Source organism: Solanum pennellii, chromosome 3 (genome assembly GCF_001406875.1).
Source record: "Solanum pennellii chromosome 3, SPENNV200".
In the NCBI taxonomy this organism is placed as follows: domain Eukaryota; kingdom Viridiplantae; phylum Streptophyta; class Magnoliopsida; order Solanales; family Solanaceae; genus Solanum; species Solanum pennellii.
Genome location: NC_028639.1, coordinates 66,879,679 through 66,906,531, shown reverse-complemented (window position 1 = coordinate 66,906,531; position 26,853 = coordinate 66,879,679). Strand labels below are relative to the sequence as shown.

General features: G+C 33.7%; 3 protein-coding genes across 3 annotated transcripts; 1 reads left to right on the top strand and 2 right to left on the bottom strand.

Moving 5' to 3' along the window:
* Positions 1-5,018: 5,018 nt before the first annotated feature.
* Positions 5,019-8,926, bottom strand: LOC107012378 (manganese-dependent ADP-ribose/CDP-alcohol diphosphatase). Its single transcript, XM_015212215.2, has 2 exons — positions 8,766-8,926; positions 5,019-6,325 (listed from the first exon to the last, which is right to left on the bottom strand). The coding sequence occupies exon 2, from the start codon at positions 6,243-6,245 to the stop codon at positions 5,286-5,288; it is 960 nt and encodes a 319-aa protein (XP_015067701.1). The 5' UTR covers positions 6,246-6,325; positions 8,766-8,926; the 3' UTR covers positions 5,019-5,285.
* A 2,121-nt stretch (positions 8,927-11,047) lies between these two features.
* LOC107014730 (D-3-phosphoglycerate dehydrogenase 3, chloroplastic-like) lies at positions 11,048-15,449 on the top strand. Its single transcript, XM_015214779.2, has 5 exons — positions 11,048-11,732; positions 13,356-13,732; positions 13,965-14,075; positions 14,158-14,253; positions 14,536-15,449. The coding sequence occupies exons 1-5, from the start codon at positions 11,186-11,188 to the stop codon at positions 15,205-15,207; spliced, it is 1,803 nt and encodes a 600-aa protein (XP_015070265.1). The 5' UTR covers positions 11,048-11,185; the 3' UTR covers positions 15,208-15,449.
* Positions 15,450-15,855: 406 nt separating this feature from the next.
* On the bottom strand, positions 15,856-22,931 carry LOC107014659 (quinolinate synthase, chloroplastic). The gene is made up of 7 exons (XM_015214666.2): positions 21,915-22,931; positions 21,317-21,601; positions 20,285-20,503; positions 19,983-20,162; positions 19,217-19,732; positions 16,766-16,927; positions 15,856-16,572 (listed from the first exon to the last, which is right to left on the bottom strand). Exons 1-7 carry the CDS (start codon positions 22,695-22,697, stop codon positions 16,492-16,494), a joined length of 2,226 nt encoding a protein of 741 aa, XP_015070152.1. The 5' UTR covers positions 22,698-22,931; the 3' UTR covers positions 15,856-16,491.
* Between the last annotated feature and the right edge of the window lie 3,922 nt (positions 22,932-26,853).

Here is a 26,853-nt window from a genome sequence, read left to right as displayed (position 1 = left end):
TTATTTAAATGTAAATATTTATTAATTATTCATTTATTTAATAAGATGAAAAACTAAAGACGGAAGGAGGGTTTATTAAGTACCTCTACAATTTCTCAACAATCAAGTTTGTTAAAAGGTTTGTATCAACATCTTACCATACCTCTATAATCTACTTTGTTCTATTATAAACATAAAGTCAATTCAGTTCATTATTTATCAATTTGAAATTGAATAATGTATTTCTCTCTCTCCCTACTTGTTTCTGTTGTATTTACTTTATAGTATTTCATATATAATAATTAATACATTATCATCTCGAGCAAATACTTTGCAAAGGTACAAATATTATTTTCTTAATTAATGATTTTTTTTCTCAAACCTTGAATTAATTGTTGTGAATATATCAGACACAAAATGGATACATCTTTGGGTACTCTTGGGATTCTTGGAAAAACTCAAAATACACTTTATGTCAACCATGGATCATATAATCTTTCAATTGGAGACGTGAATGCAACTTGTTCATGATAATCTTTCCAAATCCAATTTTGTTAAATAATTCGGATGCCCTTTGCTTAATCTCAAATTATAATTATCAAGGAATAACTACTATTAAGTGATAAATCGAGCATAAAAGAAGCTGATGATACACAGTCAAATTTCTAATAATTAATGGTCTGATTTTTTTCTCAAATCAATTTTTCATGTTATATCTTACTTCTTTATTACATTATTCTATTAACAACGGTCAATCAAATATGATCATGACAGAAAAAAAAATTATATTTACTTTTATCACTGAGAGATTAAAATTTATGAAATGACCATAAATAACTTTAAATTTTGAATTAATTTTGAAGGCATATGTTCCTGATATATTAATCTTTAAATTTTAATTAAATAAAAACTTTATATTAAATAATATTATACATATATTAATATTTCCTAGTTATAACTATCATAAAACTTCTCGACAAATATTAGTTCTACAGAAAAATTTAATTTTACAGTCAAAATTGAATATTCTCTTAATCTTCATGATAGTGAAAGATGCCAACCCCTTCTTTGAAGGAATCTCTCTCTATTTGCATATAATAAAGTCATGAAGCGCCCAAATTAATTTTGGGATTTAATTAACAAAATAGCCACTAGTAAGGTCAACGAATTCGGCTAAAGACGTAATATATACTCGTAATTGAGTTTAATTATTTTTTTATATTCACATTTAAGTCCAATTATTCTAAATTCGTTTTGTTTAGGATCCTATTTGAAAGGAAAAACGATATTTTTAGTCCCTGTGTTAAGGCTAATTCTTTTTTTTAGTTCTTGTGTTATCTAACTTAGTACGATGAACCTTCAATTATATCAAATGAGTAATTTTAATTCTTTAACTAACATATTAAAAAAAAAGATTAACAGAGAGTTCACTTTAAAAGGAATAGTTCAGGTATTTCATTTTAATTCTCTCTCTTTTATAAACAAGTTAAGTATTCGCTATCTCTATTTCAAGAACAAGCTCATCGATCTGAGCTACAATTTCAACAAAACCAACTTGATAGGCATTAACCCTCCCTCTTACACCGACGAACGATAGATTGAGGCGAATGATTTTTTTTTTAAAGTTTTCTATTTTCTCAAGCAATAATTTTAAAATACTCGAATTAATCTGAACTTTCTGTAACTTTTTCGGGTTTGTTAAATTATTAAAATCACTCACTTGATATAATTGAAGGATAATAGTGCTAAATTAAATAACGCAAGGACTAAAATAAGAATTTTACATTAACACAGGGACAAAAAATATCATTTTTCCTATTTGGAAAATTAAAAAGACACTCCTCTTTTAAAACTTTTGCATAATCAAAAATTATATTTTTTTCTTCTCATTTAGTCTTTCTGTTCAAATAAATCTTCTAAAAGAAACAAAAAGACTAAAAAGTTCAAATGATAAAATAGTTTGTCAAATAACTAATAATATTTTTTTAAAATGAACATGTAAAAGGCTAAATGATAAATAAATAGGAACAAAAGGGAATAGACCATTTCCTTAATTTCAAAATGATATTTTATGAAATTTTGTCTTTGCAAGTCATGTAGGGGCCAGCATAATAATAATAATATAATTAAATTTTAAATGTATTCGAAAGTTCGTCGAATCTTCCACCAATATCAAGATACTCATAGAGATTCCAACTTTTCCAAAATTTCTCTTTTTAACGAAGAGTTGAGGTTCCCCACTTGTAGCCTTTAATTTAATCACTAATTCTTCATAATTAAACCACTAATCATCCCTTGTTGATCACCCATAGTGCTAATGAAAATTAGCAACTTATATTTAGCTAATTAATTTTTAAAATATTTTTCAACGTTAAAGCAACAATTTGATGGAGGAATTAAGAACAAGGATTAAGTTTTTCTTGACTAAGTACGTTAGATATTTTAATGGGCCAAGCATTGGGTGGTGTATAATTTATTTATTTACTTATTTTTGGATGGTGTATATCAAACGGTTAGATAAATGTCAAATTCAATTTTGTTTTGTTTACTACACATATTAAGCAAAGTCTAACTTATATCGTCGCTTATATAAATTAGTGGGTTCACATTCTGGATTTGATGTGGCGCAAATTTAGGGGTGTTGAAAGTAAATTAAAACATAGGAAACTTGTTTAATTGTTTAGAATTTTAAAAATTGAGATTAAGATAATTTGAATTAGGTTTATTCTAAACTTATTTAAGCTTAACTAATTTGAAGAGAATTCTCAACTGAGCCCAATTCAATATTCGATTTTAACCCGTTTTAAAAATTTTTATTAAGATATATTTCTATATTGAAGGTATGAATTATTATCTATTTAACATCTTTTTAGGATTTATCTATCATCTATTACTTTTTTAACAAAAATTTCTTGAACGGAAAATCAAATTCTGATTATAAAAGTTAAATATCAATATGTTAAATTATTGAGATTAATCGGATCAAATTGAACGGGTCAAGCCCAACCCATTTTTAGCCCATTTGAATCCAATCCGTTTGAGCCCAAACTAAACTTGAGCGGGTCAAAACCAACCCAATTTCTATTGGTGCAGTAGATGAGTTATTTTTTTTAATCAAAGATTTCAAATGAATTTAAAAGTTTGGGCGCTTTCATTTGAAGTTCTACCCGAATTCAGCATAGTCAATTTCTAACGTGAATATCAAACAACACTTGAAAAAAAAAAAAGAATTAGAACCCATACCGTATATTTATTTTTATATTTCCATCTCCATACAATCTCTCTCTTCCTCATACTTTGGAAGTTCAAAATTCATGGCAACTTTTTCTGGCATTTTTGTTGCCTCAGCAATTGTTTTTTCTTCCTTTGGAATTATGATTACTTATGCTGCTCTTTTCTCTTCCCTTCAGCAAACTATGCTAATCAATTCTTCACCTTCACAAGGACAAGGTATGCCTTTTTTCTGGACAATCATTTTAATTTATTATTTTTTTTAAAAAAAGGTGTTCTAATAATTAGATTAATTCCTTTATAGTTGACTCTTAATAAAAAAATATCGACCCATGATTAATGAATTTAATATTTTTATAGTCCACTTGTAGTAACCTTTTTCCATTCTTATTTTAGTATATATATATATATATAATATTCCTTTAGTTTGAAGGGATAAAACTTTGGTAGGAGTTATAGTTCAGTTAGTAAGAAAGTTATATGGTATTGATAGATAAAATAAATTTTTTTAAATAGATAAAATAGTTTTTTTTTGGTTATGTATAAATTGTTGAATATTTCTCTTAATATAAGGGAAAGCAAGAGCTTATTTGACATTATTGTTGGGAGAGCAGAAACGTTTATTTTGAGTGAGAAAACGCCTTGTTGAAAAATTAGTTGTTTGACAAATCAGTAAAAATAATTTTAAATAGAAGACCTTTTATATATACATCTTCACCCATATATCTCGATTAACTAATCTCATAAGTTTGGTTAAATTTCATTTAAGAATTTTATTTTCTATTTGTGTATGATAAATTTATATTTTATTTTACGTTTATATATTATTATTATTTTATATTTTACGTATTATTTTACGTCTAATTTTACAGGGAAAAAATAACAATATTTTGTAAGGTTAGAAGAAAATAACAATTGAAGATTTCAACCCTCCCCAAAAATGGTATAATATCGATTGAAAATTTAAATATGTGTATTTTCATTTAATAAAAATAAAAGTTCAATCAATTTTTCTAAAAAAATAGATATTTAAAATAGTTTATCTTTATAGAATAATTTTAATATTAAAAGTACATTGATAATTGTCTTTTTTCATAATTTGACTCTCAGAAACACTTTTTAAAAAGATAAGTCAAACACAATTTGCTTATAAAAATACCTTTCTAATAAATTAGTCAAATACAAATTATATTTTTTTTTCAAAAACATTTTTCTGAAAAATCATTTTAAAAAAAGTACTTTTAAAAATGATTTTAGCAACAATGTCAAGCAGACTCTCACTCTAAGTTGTAACGTAGTCACAAGTTTGAATTTCCATCTCTACAACATTCTGGAGAAGGCCAAGTGACAATAACATGGTCATTGAACAATAGCTACCCAACAGGTACAGACTCAAATTACAAGACAGTGGATGTTAAATTATGTTATGCCCCAGTTAGCCAATTGGACAGAGGATTGAGAAAATCCAACAACAATCTCAAAAAGGACAAAACTTGTCAAATTAACCTAGTCACCATGCCATGTCAACCTTCAAACAACAATTTCACTTGGACTATAGACAAGGATGTTCCTGCTGCTACCTGTTTCATTAGGGCTTATGTTTATGATTCTACTGGTGAAGTAGTTGCCTATGGCCAAACAACTGATGCTCACAAGAAAACCAACTTGTTTAAAATCACAGCAACCACATCACCATAGACGTAGGCGCAGCCTGTTTCTCCGTTTTCTCCAACATCTCCCTAGTCAGATTCTTCTTCGTTGAGAAGAGAAAGGCAGTCAAAATTTCCCAGCGAAATATTAGACTGAGGTAGAAGTAATATGATGTTCTAGCATGTTATATTTGTTATCTGTATAAAATAAGTACAAGCATTGGTGTTGTAGGATTTAGCAAGGCTTATGCAAAGACAATATATTGAAGCTGTCAAATGATAATCCTAAATCCGACGGATCTCTAATTCTAGAATATGCCAAAAAATGGAGGTGGAATGAGAATTGTATCAGTTGACATCCTTTTTTTGTAACCGCGAAATGTGGTTAAACTTTACATTACTTTTTGTTGCAACAAGCAAGATGGTCTAGTGACGAAAAACCATCTCAGTGCTCTTCATTCTATCAGTACCAAAAAGTAATAATCTATCATCAAAAGCATCAATATGTCCGAAAGAATCAGTACCAGGAGGGCACTCAAGAGCTGCTTCAAGGACGCGATGATGTACACCATGGGAGTCAACTGATTGTCCACCTTTATGGTCGTGTCCACCCATACAGACCTTCACACAGCTATAGCGATGAATCACATCCATCACTTCATCATAGTTCCACAACAACGCTGCAAGAGATGAAGCTCCAGGATCCAAAGGCAAATGGCAACACACTATTACATTTTGATTCAACTTGGTAGCTTCCTGAAGGACATGATCCAGCCATTCCAATTGTTCTTTCCCAACACCTCCATTGAACATGAGAAACCTTCTTGCCGGTCCCACAAGTCCACTTGGACTGTTTTTGTCTGAATTTGGGTTTTTCTCCTGAAGAACTTTCAAGGCCTTCAAAGTATTTGGGTGATCTTCCGGCCAACCAATGGCACTGATATCATAAGCATCTAGGATTACAAATCTGTACTCCGGAATTGGAGAAAAATCAAAATAGGCATGATCATCATGGCCAGGGATTCTCAACAATGGAAGCAAGTCTTTTCGAGGAAGATTGTAAAGGCAGTGATTTCCAATCATGTGATAGACAGTGCCATTGAATTTGTCAAATTCATCAACAATTTTCTTGACAGCAGTCATTGACTGGTCTTTGGGGCAATACCCATCGACAATGTCCCCAAAATTAAGAACAAAATTAGGCTTTTCTTGATTCCATTTCTTAACTGCCCTTTGCAACACACTAACACTGTGCCGGTAATACCTAGGAACACCAAGGAATGAGGTGCCGTCATCAATATCAGCATACTGGACATCTGAGATGACACCAAAAGAGAGAAGTGGCTGCTTCCCTAGTGGACACAGAAGACCATTTGCATACCCCATTGCCTACCACCACGCTCTAATAAAGATGTAATCAAAGCTGTGGTTGATCTAAATTACTAATCAGAGGAGTGAAGATACATCTGAAAAGTTAAAGAAAATAAAGATATCGATTACAGTTTAAAACAATAAAACTAAAGTAGTATAATAACACATTTCTATTGTAAGGCCTAAGTTGATTCAGAACGAAAAGACAAAACAAACATGCATATGAAATTAATAAATACAAACAAATACTAAGGGGAGCGCTACTTCTCTTGGTAGAAACTTCCATTACTCAATACACATTAGATTCAGAAGATAGAAACTAGCATCTCTGATATGAGACTGTTTTCATGTGCTACTGTCAAGAAGCCTGTCCTGTATCTGATACGCTTCCACAGCGCTCAGTGGACAGGGTTCTAGAAATCTTTACCGGTCTTATCATTTTGCACTCAGCCTTGATTAGATGATGAGCTCCACGTAACTTCCAAATCCTGATGGTCATCTACTTTTTACCAAATCAGCCATTTAAAGACCATCTCAATCCTCCAAGCAAATAAAAAATTATGGAATGAACATTACAGTCAGAGAGAATTATGAATTTTATCATATGCTAGTGTTTTTAATGTGCGTGCCTTTCTTTTCGAATTAATTAATATATTTATTTCTTTTCTTTATTAAGCACAAAATTTGTAAATCTTTAAGAGGAGTTGATTCATGCAGCCAAATAACGTTAGCCAACAGAAAGTCCATGATTTCATCACGGTTGCTAAAATCCCCCATCTAATCACAAAGAGAAGACGAAATACTTGATTCCTTATTAAAAATCACAAAGAGAAGACGAAATACTTGATTCCTTATTAATTTTTATAAAAGTAATATTCATTCATAGCTTTAGGACAGAAACAAAATTCAAGAACCGACTGAGTCCAGAAGGTTAATGAGCCCAGTTATAAGGGGCATGAATTTCCTCAAAGCCAGTTTCACGTGTACCTAATTTAAGCATGTGAGAGACATGCGCCAAAACTTGTCATGGTTCAATGACCTTTTTTCCATCTTGATATGCAAGCTTCCTTTCACATTTATGAGAAGTTCAGAAAGGGCCTAGGATTCACCGACTCAGACAGGCACAGTCAATACGAATATGTGCACATGCATCTTGGACAGGCAGAGTCGATACGAATATTTCAACTATGGCTTTACACATATTTGGCGCAGGACAGGGAAGGTTCTCAAGGAAAAGAACACCGGCTTTAATAGATTGAAAGAAAAAAAGAAACAAGGCAAAATTTGGACATCCCTCATAGGTGCTTGTCTAGGCAAGATAATCTCTGAGAAGTATCCAGTTGGCATTGTCCAGGAGAAGATATGTAGTATATGTTTCTTTCAGTTTCGGGACTAAGTTGGGCACAACCCCAATGTAGGGAGGCAGGCAGTGAAAGGCTGGAGCAGATGGAAGTTGACAGAGGCAATTAGAAAGTTGGGAAGTTGATCCCAACAAGCACTTTCTGGTGTCTTTGGCAAGAAAGTGATTGCAGATGTTTTGATGGCATTTCAACTCCTAACAATTCTCTAAAAGCTAAATGCTTAGGATATCTCTTTAGTTGGAGTATCTAGCTCCTGTAAGTAATGTTATTCCCCTCCTAGACTTAATGAGCTCACTTACTCTACCTTAGCCTTACTACTTTTTGACTTTCTGGTAACCTTCCCTTAGGTTCTACTATGTTGTTTTTGTAATGGAGCTAACATGGATCACTTATTTAACTTTGCATCTTCTTGAGCCTGCATTGAAGCACCTTATTTCATCAAAACAAAGAAGGCAAAAAGTGTTATTTGTGTTTTAAGAAAAGCTGTTTAGTAGGTAGACGCTCCAACAGCTACACATGATATCATCTGTCAAGTAGCAGCACGAAGGATAGGGGAAAAGAATCAGCCATTGAGGTAGTTTGTGGGTACTTTAAAACATCAAGATTTTTGGAGCTCCCTCATTTGGATCTTGACAAGAGCCAATAGAACTTATGCCCTTCCACATTCTTCATCAAAAAAGGAAGCCCTATGACCTATCAATTACTTCTGCTACGATTATCAGTACTATTTCTGTTCTCGATCAATTAGTCTAATATCAATGAGCTAATTTTACAGCAACAAACGTAAAAGAGTGCAGTTACAGCAAACTAAAACCAAGAAATCTATAATCACATACGTATATGATAAACTAGTTTTTCGATTAATCCACAATTTTAAATACGGAATTAATAACAATCAAATTCAAATACGGGAATAACAGCATAGAAAACACAAATCATGATAGAATAGATCTTCAACATGAACTCCAAAAGCTCAAATCTATACACATCGACATAAATAGCTCAACGTGGAGTCAAGAGAAACGAAAAATTTTCACATTTGGGGTTTGATAAAGCTTGAATCTTTCCATACGGAAAACTGAAAAGGTCATTACAATTTTTTGTATTATAGCAAGAAGCATCAAAGAAAAAACAAAGAGAAATATGAAATTTCGAAAGACAAATACTAACATACCCGAATTGTATCTTGCACGCAAAAAAGGGCTTTGAAAGGAAAAGAGGAATGGAGAATTTGAGGACGTCGAAGAGAAAAGAGGCCAGGAAGCTGATATATAGCAGCTATTCACCTGGTCAAATTTGATTACAATTCCAACCCCAAATCAAATCAAAGACATGATTAGGCGCTGCCACGTGTGTGAAAACTTTATGGTAAATCATGGATTAATCTATCTACCTCTTCACCTTATAATTTTCACTATTCTATTTGCTTTGTGGGGACTCTTTCAATCACTTTTTAGGTTAGAGGGCACTTCTTATTATTGTCCAAAATCTACTCAAAGATAAATTGATTTCCTTCTCTGGCAAGAAAATAAGATTTTGAGTCCTAATTAAATATAAACACGCTAAAATTACGGAATCAATTATTAAGGTACTTTATCATGAAAATAATTTAAAATTTTAGTTCAATTATGTTTACCTATCAATTATAAAATATTCTGCTAATATGTTACTATTTTTTTGATTAAACGAGATATTTATATATAATATTAAAACGTCTTTACACTAAAGAATACAGAGCTTATTACAAATTGAAAGATGCTGACTTAGTAGTTAACGCTTTTTGTTTATCTGCAGTCACTATGTGACTCAAAGAAGCTGAAGGAGCGACAAATATGTTCCTTAGGTTGTACGTTGCTAGCTGGAAGTCGAATCGTCGGACCCCCAAACTTCCTCGATAGCGACCTGCGAACTAAAATAGCAAAATTATAATATGGTGCTTGAGCGTCCCAACAATTTTAATAGGTTTATAGAGTTTGTCTTAATTTCAAATGAATGAATATTGTGATTTCGAATTAGCATTAGATCATTTCTACAAACTTTTATTTCGATAAAAATGTGATTTCGCACATTAACTTGAGAGTTAAATCCAATCACCCCTATATTCTAACGACTCCTCTAATACCACACAAATTGTCCCTGCCATTTTGAGGAGAACAGACGCCATCTATGTTGAGTTTAAGGTAGTTAGCAGATTCTTGCTAATATATTTATTATATCTAAATATAAGATTATTAGTTTATATTTCATGATTAATAGAATATATCTCAATATATATATTGAGAAATTTTCAGAAATAGCAAAGACAATAGAGATAAAACCTAATTTTTTCATATTAAATTGTATAAAACATAATCTTTTATTTCAATCAATAAAAGTATACATAATCTATAATTTCATATGGACTAATTTACCCTTAGCTTGATCATTTGATCAATGAAAATGATTGAATGCTCATGGTCTCAAGAAATATTTTCATTATCAAAATTCAATCAGCTACTGAAATGATATTTATAATTAAAAACTTAACTAATATATCATAAATAATTATTTTTACAGTTTCATTTTATTTGATATTGTTTAACTTGATAAGATTTTTTTAAAGAATAGTGTAAAACAAGTCAAGAAGTTGTATAGCTGTAAATCATCATATTTCCTTTCTAAACAAAATTTCTCATTCCTAAGAAAGACTAACAAATGTCAACCTCAGATCAACAAATCTTCGCAATAATTACTTTGTAGGTGAAATAGTAATACTTATGCCTCCGAATCAATAAACATGGAACATTCAAAAAGACAATTAAGTCAATTAAAATGAACGAAAAATGCGAGCGAACACAGAAGAAATTGTTGAAAAGCTAGTGAAATAATGTTTAAATATAAAAGTACATTATTTTTTAAAAAAATTGACTTGAAAATATATATTGCGTAATGGAAAAAGAGGAAGTACTTTTGTAAAAACAGTATGATCATTTGAGAATCATAATTAAAATATTATTATTTTTTCTGCTCAATATTTTATATACATATAATATTTAAATTAATTTAAATCTGTGTTAAATTACACGGGTTCACAATTTACAATAAAATAGGAGTATTTAATTTTGAGCAAACAAAAAACATGAATAGGAATAAATGGTGTTTTTATTGATTTGAAAGTTTTTCATTATTGATTCTAAGGCAAAGTTTTTAGCAAATACATAAATAACTTAAAATAAGACCAAAAAAAAACTTAAATATATTTAAAAAGTTCTTGAAAAGATTAAAAATAACTTGAAATAAATTTAAACTACGTTAAGATAAAGTTAAAACTCAAAATAGATCTTCTCTGTCTTTTTATTTTACTTAAAAATCTTTTTAATTTAACTTAAAGTATTCTTTAAAGTCATTCCAATTGGAGTAGTCTATAACTTTTTGGTAAGCGCAAGTACACGTTCACCTACTTTATTTGGTTCCCAATTTCCTAATCATGACTCGTCAGCAACCAGTCACCCATAAAACCCTCTCCAAATCCTTCCACTATAACAACTCATTTTCAACCTTCTTCCGCCGTCGCCGTTTCACCATACTGAGCTACGCTCCGAATAGCTTACCACAATGGCGGCTTCACCTTCTTCAACTATGATTTTATCTTCAAAATCTTCACGCGCCTCTCTCTCATGGAAAAACCAGCTCGCTTCTACCTCTGCCTTTCGTGTCTCCGCGGTTACTCTCCCGCGCAGAAGCCTCCGTCAGTGTCCGAGGTTTGTCGTTTTCTCAATGGACGCCAAACCTACGGTTCTCGTTGCTGAAAAACTAGGCGAGGCTGGGCTGAAACTTTTAAAGGAATTCGCGAATGTTGATTGCTCATATAACTTGACTCCGGAGGAGCTGTGCACTAAGATCTCTCTTTGTGATGCGTTGGTTGTGAGGAGCGGAACAAAGGTGACCCGTGAGATCTTTGAATCTTCTGGTGGACGGCTGAAGGTTGTTGGACGTGCTGGTGTGGGGATTGATAACGTTGATCTTGCGGCGGCAACAGAGCATGGATGCCTTGTTGTTAATGCGCCCACTGCTAATACAGTTGCAGCTGCCGAGCATGGAATCGCCCTTCTCACAGCTATGGCTCGGAATGTTGCTCAAGCTGATGCTTCTGTCAAAGCTGGTAAGCCTTTCAACTTCTTAGAGGCAGATCTAGAATTTTAAATCCGGCAAACTACTAACATAACCTTTAATCACTCCGGCACAATTTATATGACACTTTCTGAATTTTGAGATTCCAATTTTTGTGACTTTGCTTTTTATGTAGTTCATAAATATGAATTTCATTTTAAAAAAATTGATGAATCCTTATGCAAGTTTCTGGTCAAGCTTAAATTGTTTGTACCTGGAAAAATGAAAAGTATCACATAAATTGGGACTTTGTGACCGTGGGTGCTAACTTAGTTAATTATATTTTCAAAAAACTTTCAACTGGAGGCTGCGTGGAAGTCTCAATCTGGCCCAGCATCATTGTGTTTTCAATACAATGACATGCCCGCTAATATAATCCTCAATGAGTTTGTTTTGTGATTGAGAGAAATATCTTATGAAATCCATGCATTATGGTCTCGCAAGGCTGATAAGATCTATGTTAAGTTGGTCTAAATGTTCTATTACCTAGAAAGAGAAAATTTTTTAATTTGACATAGATCTTATTCAAGTGAAATACATGCACATATTCTTTGGAAGTATCTGTAGCAATTTTTTTTTTTTGCAGTAAAGCAGTGTTATCAAAGGCGAAAAGCGCAAAACAACTCTAAGGTCTATTGGGGCTTTAAGCGCAAAGTGTAAATAAAGCATGTGTGTTAATTAAAAAAGCGCAAAGGGACAAAAAATTCAAATATATGTGTTTAGTTCAAGACTAATAATTATAAATATGTATGACAAATATATGACCAAAGAAATTAATAAAACATTATGATAAAGTTAAATATCAATTGTTTAGTGTCACTTCTTCAGAAGAGGCTTATTGGCAAGGAAAATTTTGCCACCTTAATGACGACACTGAAGTGCACATAAAGCGAGGCTAAGCGCTCAACACGTTTTGAGCCTCACTTCATGGCTTAAACGCACTTCTGACAACACTACATTAAAGACAATCCTTTTCAATTTCATTCATTACAATGCCTTCTAAAAAGGTGAACTAATCATTTTAGAGTGTGTAATTCGAGTTGGAGTAGCTTAATAAGTCGGATTGGTCTGTGACTTTGTTGATTCATAGATAGAAATGCTTGACAAGCACGCAAATTGATGAACGGGTTGATGTATCTAGAAGAAATTACGTCATCAATGTTGGTGTAAGTATGAAAAACCTGGAGATCTAGGTTCAAACCCTATTCTTAGTTATCAGGCTTACCCAGTACCTGTCCTATTCTTGTGGGATGCATTAGTCAAGGTACACGCAAGCTGACACTATCATAAAAGAAACGCATAAAGGATGATCCACAGCTAATTGGTTTTATTATTTGCTCTGCTGTCAGTTCTAAGGCCACTTCTTTTCTTTTTGGAGAAACTCTAAGGCCACCTCCATCTGTCCTTCCCTTTTTAAGCATTCTTAGGATCATTACCCAAAATATGGAACCCTCAACCCAATGTGTCTTTAACTTTCCACTTTCTTTTTCCCGATGCTTATTTGCTTGGAGTAGATGTCTGAAGATATTGTTTCCAATGGCTGCTAACAAATTCCCCTGATATACTTGTTGCTTTGACACACCTCTAAAAAATTGTATCATGATATGGTTTCCAGGGAAATGGTTGAGGAACAAATATGTTGGTGTCTCCCTAGTAGGCAAAACACTTGCTGTGATGGGTTTTGGGAAGGTTGGATCAGAAGTCGCAAGGCGAGCTAAGGGGCTTGGCATGCATGTCATTGCTCATGACCCATACGCCCCTGCTGACCGTGCACGTGCTATTGGTGTGCAGCTTGTGAGCTTTGATGAAGCCCTTGCTTCTGCAGATTTCATCTCACTTCACATGCCTCTGACCCCTGCTACAAAGCAGATCCTGAATGATGAAACTTTTGCGAAGATGAAAAAGGGTGTACGGATTGTGAATGTTGCTCGTGGGGGTGTGATTGATGAAGAAGCTTTGGTGAGGGCACTTGATGCAGGCATTGTGGCACAGGTCCGGGCTCTTCATCTTTGAGACACTCAAAACCTATGATTTAGTAATTATTTGTTGAGCTATTGTTGTCTCTATATTTCCCTCAGACCTTCATGCCTGTTGGAATATCAAGTGTCCAAAAGGCATCCTTTGTTATCTTTCACCTTTCCTTTCCATTGGAGGATTGTACTGTAGAATAGACTTCTTCACTGCCAGTCTGTGTAATTGTACTAACATATAAATCCTGTAACAGGCAGCACTTGATGTTTTCACTGTGGAGCCGCCACCAAAGGATAGCAAGTTGATTCAACATGAGAATGTGACTGCAACTCCACATCTTGGTGCTAGTACTACAGAGGCTCAGGTTTGTGCGCATTAGAATCATGTATGCCACACTTTTTCTTCCAGTTCACCCATTTACTAATACTATTTAAATGATTGTCCAGGAAGGTGTGGCAATTGAGGTCGCTGAAGCAGTTGTTGGCGCTTTGAAAGGGGAACTCTCAGCTACTGCTGTCAATGCACCTATGGTTCCTGCTGAGGTACATGCTTTCAGTATTTACCAGTTATCACCCTCTATTATTTATATTTTGGGGTGGGGGTGTTAGAAGGCTTGGTGCAGTACTTCAACTGAACCACGTAGGATGTATTTCATTTATCTAATTTAGCCTGTAATCTGTGTTATTGTATCTGAGTCCTTAGAGTTACAGATAGGTAGAGAAGTGGTTTATGCTTTTCCCCTGTATTTTCTTTAACATGGGAGTTGCTTATTAAATTGATAACACAAATGTCTGAATTTAACTTTTGCTACCTCTCTCATGCAGGTGCTATTAGAGCTTAAGCCTTTTGTTGTACTTGCTGAAAAACTTGGTAGACTTGCTGTCCAGTTGGTTGCCGGTGGAAGTGGTGTTAAATCAGTGAAAGTAACATATGGTTCAGCTAGAGCACCTGATGATCTTGATACAAGATTGCTTCGTGCCATGATAACTAAAGGCATGATTGAGCCAATTTCCAGTGTTTTCATTAACTTAGTTAATGCAGATTTCACTGCTAAACAAAGGGGACTACAGATATCTGAAGAACGACTTATCCTAGATGGTTCACCAGAAAGTCCAGTTGAGTTCATTCAGGTTCAGATAGCCAATGTAGAATCCAAGTTTGCCAGTGCTATTTCAGACTCGGGAGAGATTAGAGTGGAGGGTAGAGTTAAGGATGGAGTCCCTCATTTGACAAAGGTCGGGTCTTTTGAAGTGGATGTGAGCTTGGAAGGCAGTATCATTCTTTGCAGTCAGGTTGATCAGCCAGGAATGATTGGAAAAGTGGGTAGCGTCTTGGGTGAGGAGAATGTGAATGTCAGCTTCATGAGCGTTGGAAGGGTTGCTCCTAGAAAGCAAGCTGTTATGGCTATTGGGGTGGATGAACAACCCAGCAAGGAGTCACTGAAAAGGATTGGGGAAATTCCTGCCATCCAGGAGTTCGTTTACCTTGGATTATAGGGTACTACTCTAATTTTTGGTATCTGAATTCTTTATGAAGCAAAATTTGGTGATGTTGTTGTTTACAAGTAGATTAGTGTAGGGGATAATAAACTATCGGCTCTGTGATTAGTGGTATTTTTCCTATATTGAGTTTTTCAATTTGACTTTTTGTATTTCTCTTTTATTTTTTTAGAGATTTGAGCATTTCCTTGTTCCGCCCCCTGTTCAAACAAACGCCTCATTACTTTTGTCTTTGCTAGGAATTATGTGTATGTTTGAGATGTTGCAAGTGTTAGGTGTGTGATTGGAACTAAATTTGGTATCGTTGGAATAGTGTGGATGATTAAAACATGGGTTGTTTGGTAGGGTGGATTAGGCAAAATAATGATTTTACTTGTACACTTTATTTAATACTATTCTCATACATTACATTTTTTTATTACCTCTCTTTAAGAGCACCCCCACTGAACAACCAACAATTGATCAGTATCGTCTGCATAAATAATCCCAACTTACTAATCCTAGTACTATTTGTGTTGTGGGAGGAAAAGTTGGTCTCATTATATAGCGTTGGATCATCTTTTTGACTTAACTTCTGGGTCACTTGGTCAGAAATTCACTCGAGACAGACAACTGAAATGTAGTAAATGATATTGCTAGTGTCAATTGGTACTTCAACCTCCATCTTCAAACCAACATACTTGTACCATTACAATGTCTGCTAATGATAAAGTGATAATCAATCACCTTCATGTTGAAATACTACTAATAACAATCTTCTATTGTTTAATTGAATCAGACAGTTCCTATAGTACTGTGAATTACATTCAGACAACAAATAGCTTATGAAACTACCGGCATCACCCGGAGAAAATGTTATCACTATTATTGCTCATTGTTTTTCAATACAAAATATCTTTCGAACTTCACTCTGAAGGCGAAGACATGAGCCATCTGACTTCAGCTTCAGTACCACCAAAACCATTTTTGTAGCATCATGACAACAGAAACTACACTTCCAATGCCAACAAAATTTTGTAAGGGATACAGCTCAAACAAAAGCCAATCATTATTTTCCTCTATCTATATATCTATTATCACGCTAAATCAGGTGAATGTAATAATAAAAAGTAAGAAACAGAACAATCAAGGCATGCACGCAGCACAAAATCGCTGTATGATCCATGTATCAAGCAGAAAAAATGTGGCAGGCATAATGTTCCTTCAGGCCTTGCCTAGTATATATAATTGAGGGAAGTAACTTCCATCTGTCTAAATACCACTGTTTGTCCAGCTTTTCTTTTAATTATGCGAGCTGGATTGTCCGTTATCACAAGGTTGAAGTATTTGATTGATGAGCTGCTCTGGTAATCTTTTTGTTGCCTGCAAAAGGGGAGTTCAAGAGAAAACATTTAAGGCTATATCGAACCCACTTTGCTCTTCTCGTGTGCAACTCAAAATGGACTACTGCAGGGTCAATTATAACATCTCTTCATTTGCTCAAAGCAAAGTATACAGAAGCATTGTCATGTTACCTGGATAAATTCATTTTGACATTAAAGATGAGGAAACAAACCTGAAAATGTCTCATGTGCAGAATCGGCTCACAACCAATATCCGCAATTTGTTTTCCTTTCGGGGTTAGCAACCTAAAACGTCCTGCCTCATAAGCTGAAAGTTCAGCTTTGTTATGGGGCAAGCTGTGGCAAACTCTTAGCAACGAGCTAAGAGAGTTCATCTGACAGAAAAGGATGTAATCAAATCAGATTTCATCTTTAGAAAAGAAAAGGCTTATATTAGGTTCAGGAAGATATCCACTACATAACTGCACATAACTAAGCTGAAGTTTAACATGTTGCAACAAGTAATTCTATATCATCAATGCAAGATTTGAAAAAAAATAACATGTAGCAATAGGTCAATATATGATTACAAGGCGAAATTTGAAGGCACCTACTTTGGAGCAACCACATATAAAAAATTGAAAGATCAGGAAGAGGCTAGACTGTACTCAATCTCACTGAAAGTCCAATGAGAATGCTCTGAATGAACGTTCATATGGGATTTGAGATCTTTTGTTAACAAAGGTGATCATATGGGATTTAATATCTGAGTGTGTTCCTTCCCAAGAAAATGCATATTAGGGAGCTTATTTCACAGTGGAAGAGCTACTTTTTTCATTTAAGTAAGAAGGAAAAACAGAAATTAATAAAATATCACCATCTTAAATAACAAGCATTTTGAAGAAAGTTATGTGTGATAGTTTCTTGATTGTGCATCTTGCTTCATCAAAAGGGTTCAAACTGTTCATCTGTCTACCTTAATTCCAAATATCAAGCGAGTCCTCATTCTATACTCATTGAATCAAGACATCTAAATCATCTGCACAATATCACATGAATCTCTTAACGTCACTTCGGGCCCCAACAATTCACTTATGCGCTACCCACCCCACCCCCAACCTAAGGAGAATAAATAAATAAATGTGAAATCATGTTCTTTCTCAACAGTTACGCCAATTGTATCTTGTTTCCCCAACTATTAGTCTGTTACCCATCATGTGTATTTCCCTATAAGTTTCTTTCACTGACATGCTTGATACTACCTGGATCAGGGAGAATATTCCTCCCTTTACTGTTTGTGTATGCTTTACACTAGCAGGTATATGACGTGCCTGTTTCATGGCAATGATGGTAACAAGGGGAAGCAATAATGAGTAAACAGTTTTTAACAAATAGTTTTAAACAGGGAAGTTCAAGGAAACACTAGTTATCATTATGCTAAAATACTTATTGATACAAAACTTTAGCACCTACTACGCATTGAACAAGACTGTTAACGGTCCTAATCCCAGATGAAACTCATTTGTCAGACTCCAAGATTATTTGAAACAAGTAAAAAAATGAAATTACCAAGACACATAAAAAGATAATTTTTTTAAGAATCGGTAATTGTATTGATAAAAAAACACCAATAAAGTAGAGCAAAAATGTTTACAAACAAAAGCATAAGTATGTCCCTGGAGATAATAAGATATTTCAAGTCTAACACAGTATGTCCCCATCTGAAATTTTACCATCAGTCCCCTAGCAATCACGAAAATTTATATTGTCCGTGTAGTATAGGGTAGTTTTACACTTTTACTTACAGTAACATGTCATTTATCATCTGTTGCATGTTATCAATCTATGATTGCTATGAAAAGTCACCCTTAATTGCTTTTTACACCCACTTAAGCTTAATAGTTTTAACATGATTTTATATTTTTTTTTATGTAGATATAGCTGACTTAGAAGTTGTTCCGTTATGCATGGTTTTGCGTATTTTCAATATGATATGTATAAAGATACGTGTATATAAATGTGTGCGCTTGTACACAATGTGCTTCTCTAAGTGAGTCCCTCCCACATGGTCTTAAATTGTGTATATTACTAAATGGAATCTGGACACCTTCATTGCAGGAAAGGTTCTATGTCCAACCTAAAGTTGCTCAATTTGGGACTCCATTTTTCAAATTTCCGAGCCATCGGATCTGAAGCTCAAAGTTCCAAACTATTAGGAGATTCAAGAATTTAGCTGAAAGCAATAAAAGATAGCTTTTGGAAATCAGGAGTGGCACTAGGATTCCTAACCTGCTAGGAATATTACTACACAATGAATAACAGAAAAATGTGAAGGTATGCATTCAACCATTTAGAGAACATTTCTTGACCAATATTCTCTGCCTTTGCTATCTCCTCTGAACATCTTTTCATAGTCAAATCTAATATATATCCCTATAATGCACCCCATACATATAAAGGCACCGTGGCATATAAAAACTGTTGACAGCATTCTCTAATAGTAGTACGAATGACATGATCTTCTCTAATATGCATTAGGAATAAGAGTGATACTGAAGAAAACAAAGAAAGACTGATTTTTGTTTATCTTTTTGGCAATAGCAAATAATAAAAGCTATGAAATGTGACAATTGTAAGTACTTTTAAGAAGAAGCAGGCAATGGATGACGAAAATCAATGCTAACCTTCATATATGGACAAGAGGCACATCCACCGTGAAGAGAACACCCCTCTCCACTAGCAACTCCAGGTATAACATTAACCTTCAAGGAATCCCTCATTTCACCAAAAGTTTGGTCCAAAGAATAACTTGTAGATGTTCTTGTCACTGATTCTGATGAGACAGGAAAGACAATCTCAACACTAACTTTCGCTCCTCCGGAAGAGGGGTCAGCAGAACCGAGTAATTTACGGACTGTAGCAACTATTGAAGTAATCATTCCTGATTCTGTTCCTAAAACAAACTGAAGATGTTCATCTACATTTCTATCCAAGGCCTCTTGCACCCTTTGTTTGATAAAATCTAGTATGTTTTGGGTAGAACCTACTACTCCCATGCCCCTTTTCTTAGCTTCCATTGCTAGAGAAAACATTTCACCAGGAACTTCAAAGTGTGCAGTAAGGAATGCATCAGAATACATTTCATTTATCTTCCCCACAACTTCATGACCAAAGAGGTGATGAACAATGCATGTCCCATCCTGGAGGAGGGAAAAAGCAACAGAAGAAACAACAAGTTATTCATTAACTAAAACAACGATGCTGAATAGCATATTTGCACAATATCAGACAGTAAATCAAAGCATTACTGATGCTCTCAAACAAAAGCTTCCAGGAGGTAAATCTTTTTCTCAAAGTTTACACTCAACAAATGCTTCAACTTAAACTACAGTGAAGAATGGCCATTTAACACCTAATTCATTTGCCTAGTTGCAAAAGAACTTGAATTACCTGAAAATAATGCAGTCGAGGAAGCAAAGATTTAATGGACATTCTGTTGTGTGAAGGATGAATCTCAGAAATTTCTTCATCAGTCATCACTGACATCTGACTGAACAATTCCATAATGTTTGAGCCCATGTAGGTATCAGGACCATACCACACCTTCAAGTCAGGTACTTCAGCAAATGCCTGGATAGATGTTAAATGCAGCTTCATTAGTTAAAGAAAATATGCTGACATTTATCATTGAAAAGACAAAAATATTATGAAGAACTTGAAACAAGACAAATAATGGAAGCAATTCAACCGACCTGTAGAATAGTTTGCACAACATTAGAGGAAGTACATGTTATGGTTGGAACAAGCTCATGGGAATATGCTTTTGTCTCCAGGGAGGTATTTATGTAGACAACATGCAGAGATGGAGAAGAAACTGAAGCTGTTGTAAGATAATCCATGTATGATGGACTGGATGCAGCTTCAGCCAAAGAGCAACCAATGTGTTCATCCGACATACGATAAACTCCAACCTACACAAAGAAGCATTAATGTATGCAGAAGATACTTGAAAGCACATACAAGATATCATCAAATTCTGTAATAGATATATTCCATGTTATGGCAGAAACTATCAGTATTAGAAAAAGAAGATATTCCCAAAATAACATGGTAAATCCCAAAGGCTTGGAAGATTCAAATGACTAATTAAGTTGAATAATATTCATTGGTCCAAATCTTACCCCCTACATCCCATACACACCGAGGAAGTGAAATGTTATTTTTTTAAGCAAAAGTGGATTCACTAGTGCCTGAATTCTTTTTCATAGTCTACCCATCTATTCTTGAAGATACATCATATGAGCAATGAAATTGGTGGTGTACAGAGAAAAGATTCCATTTTTATCGCAGAAAACTGGACCTGTATACCACAAAAAGATTTTAATACCTATTAACAAGTATACCTTAGGCCAAGTTGAACAAGCTAGCTATGGACTTTGAAGGGATTTTAGATCAAAGAAGATCAACAAGATGGGGGGGGGGGGGTTTAAGCAGAAAGAGATACAGATGGGCAAATTTCAAAGTAGTGATCCAATCAAGCAGTAAAAAGAGCACTTAACATGACAATTCATCGTGTACTTATTAGTAGGAGAAACTGCTCTCTGCTGCTTTTTTCATGAGGTCTATTTTTACTAAAAAACATGGGCTTTTCTTTTCAAAATTCACATCATGTCACAGCCGTTCTGATCTAGTACGAAGAAATCAATTATAATGGTAGTCAACACTGGTTGACCAAGTAAATAGAGACATGATATGATAGAACAGAAAACAGGGGATGTGTGTACCTCTGGAAATCCAGCCTGATCAAGAATAGCTCGCACATTCTCTGACATGAAATCTACACCTAATACAGTTATATATTGACATCCAGATTTTGCCATTTTGACAGCTGAATCTGCCATGACCAAAGAATCAGATATATGTATATGAGGCCAAAACTTCTGTGCTGCAGTTAGAACACCTTGCACTTCAGGATCCATGTAAAAATGAGCAACAACTCCAATTTTCTTCTCTTTTAGTGCATTGACAAGTTCTTGGACCCTTGATTCATCAGGAAACAAGAACCTCGCCTGCAATTACAATAGAAATCAACTTAGAACTTTAAAGATCAGGACGTTCAAGGTCCCTAATACTAAAGAACAGCATCAAGGTCTAGAATATGTATGATGCCTCAAAATTTTACTTTTTTAACAAACGAAACACAATAATTTAGGACACAAAACAAATGATGAACAAGTATTTCCTAGTTCACAATAAAGGTATGAGATACTAAATTTTGATGGTCAAGTTCCTGTCTTTTTTATTTTTTGGTTCCTTAACATGGGCAATTTCTAAAACACAACTGTTAATGATCATTAAAAATAGAGTCAACAGAAAGAGCACCTGGGCTTCAGCATAGCTCCCTTTGGGTTGGATACCATCAGCAGTCACTACCATAGATGGGAACAGCTCGCTGCGCGGCTTTCCATCGCGCTCTGCCAAAGCAGCCCTTGTTCTTTTCTGCATGCTGACCAACACATTATGCCATGTATTCACCCTAGATGCAGATCCTTTCCCGTTCAACCCCACAGCATTCAGAGCATTCAAATCCTCTGTTTTCAACGCCAGCACCTCATCAGGAGCAGCCCCATCAAGCAGCCAAACCAAACAGGCGCAAAACCCTTTAGTTATATCCGAGTCACTGTCCACCAAAAATCTCATCTTGCCCTCCTCATCTAAACTCACATGCAACCATACCTGCGCAGTACAACCCGGCACGCGATTCTCCGTGGTCTTAACGGACCCATCCATAGAAGGAAGCAGTGAGGCGTAGTGCATTAGACGCTTCACGCGATCGACTGGTTCTATAAGGGACTGGAATTCCGAAATCACAAGTTTAAGCTTAGCGGAAGAAGAACCAGAATGCACATTGGGATGAGATTGTGAAGGAAAAGAAGTAACAGCTGAACAGGTAAAGACTGAATTTGAGGGCTTTTTGGAATCAGGGTTTAATGGGGATGGTAAGAACGGAGCTTGTATGCATTTCACAAGGGGTCTAAAAGTCGAGGGCAGTGTAAAAACAGAGGAGGGTGCTCTTGAAATGGGTTTAGTACTAGAAAACAGACATGGGGTTTTCAAAAAGAATGAAGAAGAAGAAGATTTCACGGCTAAATTTACGGCATCCATTACAGAACTGTGTTTTACTAGAATTCTTGAGTGAACAGAGATTAGAAGAAAAAAGAAGAAGAGAAAATTATGAAGAAGAAAAAAGAGGGGTTTTGCTGGTGAAGAAGAAGATTGTTCTCGAAGTGCGTAAAAATGGCGGTAGTAGACAAATGGATTTTGTATGTGCAGAAGAGAGAGAGAGAAACAGAGAGGAAAGGGGAGGAAGAGATGAAGTAGGGGCCTTTGGAATAAATAGAAATAATATAAGCCACCTTTATCACCCGCGCGCAAATATGTTTTTAGCAAAGTTCACCTAATTATTTAAATCTCAGACTTTGATAGGTTAGTTACAAAGTGATTCAATTTTAGTCATATTAAAAATTCATCTAATCAATTTAAATAGATTTTGTTGATTTTATGAGCCTTTTAATTGTATTATTAAAGTGCTTTTTCCAATTACTCATTATGGTGCATTACTTCTTTGGTCACTTGATGGCAGTTGATGCCATCTTTATTTACATTTGCCTTAATTGAAATTCTTCATTGTGATTGATGTTGCTAAGAAAGTTGGGTGTATTGATATCTACTTTGTGTTTTTTTGTCAAACGTGATAATAATTAACTATGATTATTACTTTTTCATATTAATATTTTTTGTTATTCTTTCACAGTTTTGTTAAGTAATTATCTAAGTTGAAAAATATTATATTATTTGTTATTATAAATAATAACTCCGATCAACTTTACTTGTAATGCTTTGAGTGGTACTCCAATTTTAGAAAATAAGTTCCTTAAAACATTGAGCGAAAATTTAGATGTTCTTTCGGTTAATTTTCTCAATAATTGATAATTTGTCCGAGTGTTAGTTAGAACAGTAATATAAGTTAACACATTTTATTATATATATAATTACAAAGATGAATTTATGATTAGAATATTATAGATACAAATTTTTCTAAACTAGCAGTTCATTTATTTTTCTTCATTTAGTGGAAAACATTTTCGCTGAAATTCTTTTGACACTCATCACGAAAGGTGGCTTACTTTTTAGGATTATATTTTTTATTATACCAATGTTTACAATTGATTTTAAAGTGATAGAAAAAAGTATTGCAATCACAAATAAAATTTGAAGGAACATGATTTTATTGATAAATATTGTTATTACAAATTTGTTTCTTTCTAGATTTTCCTCTCAAAAGATTTATCCATGATTCGACTGTCGTTAGTGGCGTATCTCTCGAACTACTTCCTTGATTCTCCATTAGTGGCGTATCTCTCGAACTACTCCCTTGATTCTCCATTAGTGGCGTATCTCTTGAACTACTCCCTTGATTCTCCATTAGTGACGTATCTCTCGGACTAGGATGATTTAGATTGAGATCTCTATATGAATAATCTATCAATTTGCGAAATATTCGAGATCTTGATCTCTTTATGAAATTTTCGAAAGGCCTTTTAAAGGAATTTAATACACTTTATATATGCATGAAGTAGGGTTTAGGATTGAATAATTTCCAAAAATTCATAATTCATAGAATTTCAATTCGAATTAAACCATCTTGTAGAGTCTCACAGAATTTTAATATCTACCACCAAATTGAGGGCATCTCTTTCAGTCATTTTTGGGAGTATGCCAAAGTAAAAAAGGCAAAAAAATGATAGAAAACAAGCTAACAAATTTGGACCTTACTTTTTGGAATTTTGAAGTAATAATAGAAGAATAATAAGAAGATGCGGGGAAAAGGATGAGTGCTTGATGGGACTAAATTGTCAAGGAAGAAAAATTATATTATTAGGCGGCTATTATCAGGATTTGACTGAAAGATTAAATTCTCTTTTTGCATAATAAAGATCCTAAATTTAAAAATTAGAATTTAATATTTGAATAGTCATATTTTAAAGATAAAATAGTGAATTTAATGGTTAAGTTATTTTATGTATACAAATAAGATATTTTATTTTTGATATATATTTAAAAGGGAATAAAATGTAAAAGAAGAATAAAAGTTTTTCTTTAAAAAAGGAGATCCATAGAATATAAAAATACACTTTTTCCACTTTTATTGATTGTTGCACGACAGATGACTTATCTACATTTATATTATTCGTGAAAAAAAAAAAAGAATCACAAGAAGCAACATGGACTTCATGAGAATTGAGACAGAAAGGTTAATTATCTTTGGCATAGTGTGACCCCAATAAACCCGAGGGGTTGGGCTATTGGAGGAGGATGGTGCCCGAATCGCAGGACGGAACCAGATAAAATTAAGGAGTTCAAATAAACTTTTTTAATAAAAAAATATAATATTTATTTATAATTAAAAATATTTTAATACGTAAACGATGAGCTAAGCATATCCGTATGTTTTTTCAAAAATATAAAGTGAGTATCTCAAATTTTTAAAAAGATATTTTAATTTTACGAGTATTCTATCACCTCACGAAACATTTCAGAATCACAATAAAATAAACACTTTTTGATTCTACATTCTCATTCTTGAGCGTGAATATCACTAATTAAATATATGATTACATATTTTTTACAATCTATCTAATAAAAATTGGATAAAATTATTTTAATCATGACCTGCTCCATTTAACCCTAAACCCCTTTTAGAATTTCAATCCACTCTCTCTCTTTGATGATCAAAACCCCAAAGCATTTTAATAAGTCACAGTAAATTTGTTTTATGAAGATAATTTCTTGAATTATGGAGTCAAAACGAAGAAGTGAAGGATCTCATGTTAATTTTTTATGGCTTTGAATGCAAATTGTGGTTAAAAATATTTCTTTTTATCTAGTAGTGATGTTTTTTTAAAAATCATCTCTATAGTGATTTGTTTGTTATTTTTTCTTCTTGTGTTATCTATTATTTATGTGTATATAGTGTTGGTTTAGGACTAATTTGAGTTTGAATATTTCTTCATTGATTTACTTTTAAAATTTGTTTTCAGTTCCATTTTTAAGATTTACAAATTAGTCGATTTCATAACTTAAATAGAATAAAAGGAAGAAACTGAAGCTAGTAAAGCCAGATAATAATTTCATTGAGGATGGAGAATTTATTTATTTATTTGGTTGTAGATAGAAATTTCTTCTAACACCTATCAATGGAGTTTTGGATAAGCTGAAAAGTGAGTCTTCTAATAAAGAAGAAAATTCAGTGCTACATGACATTTTTACCCTGGTTTGGCGATGTATTTTCACTCCTCTGTGCCCCTATCAAAAGTGTTTATTTATTGTAATTTGAAATAGTTTCACGGATAATAAAATGTCCGTAAACTTTAAATATCTTTTTTAAAATTTAAAGTAACTTCAGACGTCATTTTATATTTTTTCATTATTTTAAACCCCTTAATGAAATTGTAGCCCTATCACTATTTGGCGCGTATCCAATCAAAGGATCGACTGTGCATACCAAAAAGGAAGATTGATTCCAACAGGGACCGAGCACAGGTTCTTGAGGGTACGATAAATTATCATGATGGACTTTATTCACAGAGCCAAAAGAAAAAGACATGTTGATACGTCGATATACACTTGTGTACATCAAACATTGTGTTACAGTCTTGTCAACTTGCCATTGGTTGTGAAATAAGTGTCCCAATATGGAACTGAGGGGATACAATAAAAGGGAAGGGGACACATATGCAACAAATTAATTAAGCACGCTGCATGTTATTACAAACTCTCTAAAGTAGCTTTTTTCTGGCTTGTTGCACTTGTGTCTTGATCTAATTTTGAAGTGGACCTCTATGGCTGTACTACTTGGACCCTGCTTCAATTATGGATCAAATGTTTTCAGCCACTCTAGTGGAAGTACATTTGTCATTTCCATAGATTTTAGCTAATATATCTTGTGATAAGAAAGGAAAAAACAAAGTCATATTGCATTAATATCATAGTCAAAGTGGAACGAGATGTTCATGGATTTTGTTTTTGATATTTAAAGACTGTGTGGGGGAGAGATAATGTCAATTGAACGTTGACATGTTGAGGTGAGACAAGCGATAGACTTCACACCGTTTCATTCGTAAAAAATTCGAAAAATTACATAATGAAATTGCTAGAAAATATGCATATATACTACCGATTAAAATACGAAGGATAAACGTTACCAAAAAGTGGTGAGTTGCAATGGAAGTTCAAAAATAATAAGAAATGGTGTGTTTTG